Consider the following 8591-nt stretch of genomic DNA (forward strand, 5'->3'; position numbering starts at 1 on the left):
GTTGTCCAGAGCAAGGATCATCTGCAATTGAGTTTGACCATCTTTAAACCTTTTGAACCACTTCAAAAGTGGATTAAGGCATTATTCCTAAAACCTGTTTTAAGCATTTGATAAGTTTCTATGCCTTTTTTTTGCCAAGTTTAATGCAAAACTTAGTAAAAACATGTACTCACACATTGTCTCCATGTCAGGAACTCCAAAAGAAAAAAAAAAACTCGCATTCATTCCACTTGAATTGCAGATAACCCTCACTCTGGATGACAATCGACATCCCACACGCATGATTTGTTAGCTTGAGTTCATGAAAGGTCATCAACAATAGGCAAAATTTGAGAGCTAGCATATGAACATAAGCATCATCACTGTTAGGCGGTGTATTGTGTGTGCAGAGAGGTTATTAGTGCTCCAGAAGGATAAGTAACTTTATGTATTTTAGGTGATAATATTAAGTTAACATATTGTAGTTTTTGTTTTAAACAGATGTGTGATTGACTGTGTTATTTAATTTGTAAGTAAACTTTTTTTTTTAAAATACGATATAGTAGGTATGGTCCCAATGCATGGTAGAACAATGGTAGCAAAGGCCACATTGTAAGGCAATTTGAATTTGTGGGATTTTGTGCAGTGTAGTGTAGTGTAGTGTGTGTGGTTGTGTGTGTGTGTGTGTGTGTGTGTGTGAGAAATGTATTTGTTGAAAAATTAAAGGATATGTGGAAGGAAATTGAAACTGGAGAGAGAATGTGTATTAATGTTTCAAAAATGAGTGCCTATTAGGTAACCAGAATGCAGGAAATGTTAGTAGAGTGGACAGTATCGACGGTAGGATAGAAAATATCAGAATTAATGTTGAATGTGTGCCTGTGGAAATAGAGAACAAAATGGAGATAAATAAATAAATAGTCACTTGAATGGTAGTCCTTCATAGGACAAAGCATGAAATTGAAAAATTGCAGAGAAATCAGCAGGGCTGAGAAGAAGTAGGCAGTCCAAAATAGTAATAAAGACCAAGTGAACAACAAAAAAAAAGAAATACAAGGAGAAAATTATTTATAGAGACTCAATAATCAGAGGATACTTATGAAAATGTGACAAAATCATGTTCCCCTGGTGCAAAAATTCACAATATTTTCAAGCCATCTGGATACAAAAAAGTAAGACATAACTGGTAATTAGTTTACGGAATTAACAACGCATATAAAATATATTAATTAAAGGTAACTTTAATGAATAACTTCTATATTTTGGCAATGTCACATTGCCATCTTCGGGAACATAAAGATATGGTATGTGCACTCAGGAACTAACACAAAGCAAATGAGGAAGAAAGCAAGAAACTAATATTGTTCCTAAAGTCCTAATGGTGCCCTCTTGCGGGCTAATTTGGTAATCTTGGCAGTTGGGCTGAAGTCTGAAGCGCCACTGTGGTACTCAATCAAAAAGTACAAAGGTAAGCTAAATTCTTTAGTACGAGACCGTACTACTTACCTCCCCATTGAATATAATCCGACCAGCTCTCAGATTAGAACTATCCACAGACTCCTTAAGAAAGTCACTCCTTGGCCTGTGGAAGTCACCAACAAACTTAAACCTTATAACTCTAGACCCCCAAGATTATATGGACTCCCAAAAATACATAAACAAAATGTGCCATTGCTTCCCATAGTGGATGGCATTGATTCCCCCACATATAAATTAGCCAAACATTTAGCCAAAACGCTCACACACTACACTGGCAACACACCATCACACATAAAAAACTGGCCCACTTTAAAGCCAGCATAGAAAACCTCACACTCCAACACACTGACATAATGGTCAGTTTTGACGTCTCCTCCCTATTCACTAATGTCCCACTCAAAGAAACCCTTGAGCTCATCCAAGCCAAGTTTCCTCCCGATATCTCTGCCCTATTTCAGTTCACAATGAACTCAGGCTATTTCGTTTGGCAAGGAAAGTTCTACAAACAGATAGAGGGGACAGCCATGGGTTCACCACTTTCGCCACCCTTGGCCAATTTCTTTATGGAGACATTTGAAGAGAAAGCCTTAAACTCCGCCCCACAAAAACCCACTATTTGGCTTCGTTATGTGGATGATGTGTTTGCTATTTGGCCACATGGCTCAGACGCACTCCACTCCTTTCTAACACACTTAAACAACCAACATCCCAGAGTCCAGTTCACCTTAGAAAAAGAGGAAAACAACACCCTCCCCTTCCTACACACTTTAATCACCTGCCAGCTTGATGGATCTTTGATTTTCTCTGTTTACAGAAAACCCACCCACACTGGCAGATACATTCACCAGCAATCCCCCCCCCCTCACAACAATATGGGGTGATAAAAACACTATATAACAGGGCAAAATTAATCTGCTCAGATGACAAGGCCCTGACTATGGAACTAAACCACATCCTCAACACTTTCTTAGCCAATGGCTATAACCCCAAAAAAATCCAAAAAATACTAAAACTTGTAAACCACAACCCCCCTCCACAATAAAGATTACACCAAGTCTATCACCATCCCCTACATCCAGGGCACCTCTGAAAAAATAACCAATATCCTCAAAAAATATGACCTTACTTCCTGTTACAGACCATATAAAAAGTTGGCATCCCTTATCTGCTCTACCAAAGACCAACCACTTCCCCTAGACCTACCTGGTGTATACCAGGTCCCTTGCAGCTGCAAATTGTCCTACTTTGGCCAAACAGGCAGAACAACAAATATCAGGATTTCAGAACACCAAGACTACATCCGGTTTCACCAGTACAGCCGCTCTGGGCTGGCTGACCATGCCTTAGATACCCACCATAAAATTCATTGGAAGAAAACAAAAATAATCCATCGCAGCAAGTTTAAATACGAAAGATTATTCAAAGAATCTTCAGCAGCTCAAAAAAACGTTCCTAACCTCAACAAATTTGGGTGCAGGAAACTGCCCCAAATTTGGGAGACTTTCATTATGAGAACTTCAGCCCAACTGCCAAGACTACCAAATTAGCCCGCAAGAGGGCACCATTAGGACTTTAGGAACAATATTATTTTCTTGCTTTCTTCCTCATTTGCTTTGTGTTAGTTCCTGAGTGCACATACCATATCTTTATGTTCCCGAAGATGGCAATGTGACATTCCGAAATATAGAAGTTATTCATTAAAGTTACCTTTAATTAATATACTTTATATGCGTTGTTAATTCCGTAAACTAATTACCAGTTATGTCTAACCAACGTATAAGTCTTACTACTAGAAAAAAGTAAGACAAAGGAACTAATTGTCTTGCTTGGCACAAATGATATGAGGGGCGAGAAATATTCTATGAGGAAGGATGTAAAGGAGTTGTTAGAAGAGGCAGAATTGAAGAGCAAGAAGGTGAAGATTGTAAGTCTCCTGCCACGCTATCATAGAAGCAAACTGAGGAGGAGGGGCATTGATAGACAGTGAATCAATACATAGGTTGTGCAGAAGGAACGATGTAGGATTTGTGGATCTGTGGTCAGTATTTGACAGAAAGAAGGATTTATATAATGCTGATGAACTGTATCTAAATGGTTTTAATGCTAGGTGTCTAGAGAGCTTTGTTCATTGAGCATGCTGAAGAGCAAATTCAGGAAAACTTAAGCAATTAGAGTGGAAGCAGGTGGGTTTGTGTGAAGGCATCCATGAGGCAAGCGAGTGTGAGAATGACCAAGTACAGAATCTAGTCTATTAAGCAAAAATAATGAATAGAGTAGTCAATTAGGAAATAAAGGTGGGTGGGACCTAAAGGGATGCTGCAGTTTCCGTATACTAATGCCACAAGTATCAGGAACAAGAGGGAGGAATTTTTGGCATTGGTTAGTGCAACCCTGCCAAAAGTTATAGGACTTAGTGAGACTTGGCTAACAGCAGATGATGTAGTTACATGGATAGAATATGAAGGGTTTAGTATTTTAAGGGAAGATAGGATGGGATGTTGCTGATGAAAGCAGATGAATTGTGACCAAAAAGAATAGGAGATAGGCAGAAGGGTAGCTGTTCGTTTCAATTGTAAAATATACAGTTGGTTGTTGCTGTAGGCCAGGAAGTTCCACAGATGATCTGGAAGACATGCATTGGCAAATTAGTTGAGTGATTATTATGGGAGACTTCAACTATGGAGATATAGATTGGAAGGAAGAAAAATCACATAGCAGGAAGGAAATGGAATTCATACACTTACCGAGAGATAATTACTTGAGGCAGAATGTGATGGAGGCGAGTTGAGAGTATTGAACTTTGTCACAGGATCAGAAGAGCTATCCATAACCAAGGTGACCACATTGCTTTCAATTGGCAAAAGTGATCATTAGTTTTCCAGATCATCTGTGGAACTTCCTGACCTACAGCAACGACCAACTGTATATTTTACAATTGAAATGAACATGAGGAATCTGTCAAGAAGAGGTATATGTGGAACTACAAGGCAGGTGATTATAATAAGCTCATGAGAAAGTTTAAATCTGTCATGACATAAAACACTGCAGGATAGGGATGTTAGTAGTGCATGGGAGATACTTAAGGGGTATGTAGAGGAAGCAATATTAAATTGTATACCTAAGGTAAGGAGGTTTAATCAGGTAGAAGTAAGATGGATGAATAATATCATTAAGTGGGAGCTACAGAAAAAGAAAATGCCGTGGAGAGTATATAAAGAGAAAGGTGATCAGCATGGCAAGGAAGGCAAAATCAAATTGTGAGAAGAATCTAACTAAACAGGCCAAAGAAATCCCAAAGAGTTCTTTCTTTATGTGGCAAGTAAGAGGAAGAATGACCACGAAAGATTAACCTTAATGAGTGATGATTGTCACGAGGTGACAGAAGCAGATAAAAAAAATAGTTGAGTTATTGAATGACCACTGCAAGGGCATATCATCCAAGTGAAGGTACTGCTTTAACATGTGGGAACAGAGGTGGATGAGTTAGAGGTTCTTAGGATATTGCAGAATCTCAATATAAATACAGCTGTGGGATTAGATGGGATATCAACTCTGGTATTGCAAAGTTTTGTGTCAAAAAGAAGTGGTATATGGAGGGGCAGAATCAAAACAAAAGCAGGAGACTAGTGGTGTGCCTTAAGGTTCAGTGCTGAGACCACTACTGTGTAATTTATGCATAAATGATATAGGAAATAATATGAAAAGAAACATTCAGTTTGCTGATGATGCGAAATTAAGTTGAGTAATAGTTAATCAAGGTGATGGAGAGCTTGCAGGACAATTGAAATAGGCTGTCAGTATGGGCAAAAGATGTGCAAATGGTGTCAGTTTAATGTCGAGAAGCGTAAAGTTATGCATTTTGGGAAAAATAGATTACAAGCCGTGTATCATATTGATGGCACCGTACTCCAGGAAATATACCCTCTGTCCAAAAAGAACCTGAACTTTTCGAAAATTGAAGAAACTAGTGGTGCTACCTGTTGTATCTTTTTGTTGTCGAAAGCAGCAACTTTCATTAGTGTTGTGTCAACTGTTTATGATGACATTTGTTTCATTAGAAGCTGATTTATAGTGCCAAGAGTGAGTGTTTTGATGAACAGTGAGAAAATGAGTTTCAGATAGAGAACTGCGGTTGACTTTTGTGTTAAACTTGGTAAAAGTTTTACCAAAACGCATCAAATGCTTCAAAAAGTATATGGTGATGAATGCTTATCCCGTACTCAAGTTTATTAGTGGTTTAAGCGATTTCAAAGTGGTCATGAGATGCTTGAGGACGACGAAAAGCCGGGCCATCCAAAAACTTGTCTGAGCGAAGTTAACATCCCAAAAGTGCGTGATTTCATCAAAGAAAATCCGAAATCGTCCGTGAGATTGATTAAAGATGAATTGGGGGATTCCAAAATCAGCTGTGCACAACATTTCGACCGAGAGTTTAGGTCTTCTTAAATTGAATTCGCGATTTGTCCCAAGTTGACCGACAACCAAAAAATGTATTGAATTGAACACTGCAAGGACCTCATTAAAACCACTCGTTTCAAACTTCCTTGAAACGATCTTACTGGTGACAAAACGTGGTGTTTTGTGTATGAGCCGAAAACAAAGTGCTGAGTGGAGACCACCAGAAGAGGGGCATCCGAAAAAAAAGTCGCTTGGAGAAGTCAAAAGTAAGAAGAATGCTGATTTCTTTCTATGATTCCAAGGGCATTATCCACAAAGAATTCGTTCTGTCTGGGCAAACGGTCAATGGTGAGTTTTATCTCAAAGTTTTCAAGTGATTGATAGCGAGAATTCGTCACATATGGCATGAATATCATGATGCAGGAAGCTGATCACTTTACGATAATGCACCATCTCATCGTTCGAACATTGTGAGACAACACACAAACTTGGTTTTTGTAAACAAAAACCAAGTTTGTGTGTTGGATCACTCGCCGTACTCGCCTGATTTAGCACCCTGTGACTTCTTTCTCTTCCCCCTGACTTCATTTGCCAATGAAAGGAAAGCGATACTACACCATTGAAAACGTTCAAGCAGCAGTAACCACAACCCTCAACAGTATCCCAAAAACCGATATAAAAAACTCATTTAACGAATTAATTGACTGTGCCAAATGCTGTAGCGAAGCAGGGAGAGTATATTGATTGAAATAAATGATTTGAATAATTATAATTGGCCTGTGTTTTATTTTCTATCAACAGTTCAGTTTCTTTTTGGACAGAGGGTGTACATGAAGCTAAAGATTTAGGAGTGTAGTAGACAGAGAGTTAAAGTTTAGAGGACATGTTGCTAAGGTAGGCCATAAAATTAATAAAATTCAATAGACAGTACTTGTCTATTGAATTGAAGAACGCATCAACAAGTAGAGATAAGAAAGTTGTTATTCCTTTTTATAAGGCCTTGATATATCCACATCTGGATTACTGTACTCAAGTCTGGTCCCCTGGGTTTCTTGGGGATGAGGAAGCTGTGGAGAGGATTGAGAGGTGACAACTAAGATGGTGAGTGGTCTGTGGAATGTTCCATTTGAGGATATATTGGTATGTGTGGACTGCAAAACTTGGTTGAAAGGAGAAAAAGAGGGTATATGATAGAAACATTTAAGTTACTTAAAGAGTTTTATAGGACTGATGCAGGGGAAATGTTTCAGCTCTTGGCTAGAGGAGCCAGAACAAGAGATCCTCCTTGGAAGTTGAATAAAAGTGTGGTTAGTAGGAGTGTGAGGACTAGATTTTTTGCTTGGAGAGTTGTGAATGAGTGGAATGGGTTGTCAGAGTCAGTTGTGAGTGCTTTGTCTGTTAATGGGTTCAAGGAGAGGTATGATAGATTGTGTGGATAATTTGGGTCTCCCACAATGAATCTTCAGACTCCATGGAGATGTCTGTAGAATAATACTAATTCATCAAAGTACTGTGGATGACTTTGGGTTTGTTTTGTTAGGTTACATGTCTGTATACATATATCTGCTTGCAAAACAGTGTGCTAGTGTGCATAATTTCTTTATAATAATAATTGTCCTGGCACTTTTTAAACAGACATAGTGCTTACTCTCAAAGGGTTAAATGTTGAATTTGCATATGTGCGTATCAAAATAACATACATGCAGTTCACTTGACACACAGGTTGAGAAGTGATACATTTTATCGACATGTGCATTCAAGTATTATTTGATTAATATTTTTAAATTTGCAAATTTAAAAAATTTTTTATTTTTTTAAATTTGCAAAATGTAAATACAATCTTTATTTATTGTGATAATTCTAACATGTTTTATTATTTTCTTCTCTTCTTAGACAAGAAAATAAATTCCCTAGACAGCAGTGCCATTGGATTAATAAATACGAAGTTTTAAAACCAGTGAAAATCAAGATTATGTGTATCACCCTCATTCGAGATTTTTTTTTAATATTTTTATTTTATTTTTTTAGACAATTTCATCCTAATTTATCAATAAAAGCATTACAAGTATTGCCTTGAAGTGCTTTGATTGTAACTGATAATTCATCCATAAATTACTTACATAAGATATTTGTATCATCAAACTCCATGAAATAATGCCATAAAAGAAAATAGTGGAAACTGTTTTCTTATTTAACAACAAATTTTTAATCTTTATAGATATTGGGAACAAAATACACAGTTTGTGTGTGTGTGCACACATACATATATATACAAACTTGTACACATTGATTATGAAAATGATGGTTGAAATTATGTAATTATACAGTTGTTTTTTTATCTCCTAATTCTATGTTTATTCAAAATGTATGAAGATGTTTTTTGTGAATTCTATCCACAAAAAGTTGGTCAACTTATACTATGTTAATACTATAGGCTAAAGGTTAGATAATCCATGAATCCTGCTCTAGAGACCAAGTTGATATTCAGCCTGCACTTGCCCACTGCTGAGTGAAGGCCTCTCCCATAGTGGGAAGGTTGGATCTACTTTTAGTATGGTGAACCATTCCATATTGGAGTGGGTCACTCTCTCCCCCCACCCACCCACCCACACACACACACACACACACACACACGCACAGTTGACCCTTGAATGAAGGTTTGAACCGTGGTTCCACTTATACTTGGTTTTTTTTTAAAATAAATATAATGGAATTTATTTTTGAGGTTTGTGACA

The 8591-nt window shown here is 37.5% G+C and overlaps 1 protein-coding gene across 3 annotated transcripts in view; it reads left to right on the plus strand.

Moving 5' to 3' along the window:
• The window catches only part of LOC150100620 (uncharacterized), a 174156-nt gene extending 166209 nt beyond the window's left edge, over positions 1–7947 (plus strand). For all 3 annotated transcript variants that reach the window (XM_090401971.1, XM_090401972.1, XM_090401973.1), the window contains one exon: positions 7750–7947. In XM_090401971.1, the coding sequence (XP_090258097.1) occupies positions 7750–7761 (12 nt within the window). In that variant the 3' untranslated portion in view covers positions 7762–7947. The remainder of the gene's footprint in view (positions 1–7749) is intronic.
• Positions 7948–8591: the final 644 nt, after the last annotated feature.

Source organism: Typopeltis vanoorti, chromosome 12 (genome assembly GCF_054136105.1).
Source record: "Typopeltis vanoorti isolate ZY-2024b chromosome 12, IOZ_Tvanoo_1.0, whole genome shotgun sequence".
Taxonomy (NCBI): domain Eukaryota; kingdom Metazoa; phylum Arthropoda; class Arachnida; order Uropygi; family Thelyphonidae; genus Typopeltis; species Typopeltis vanoorti.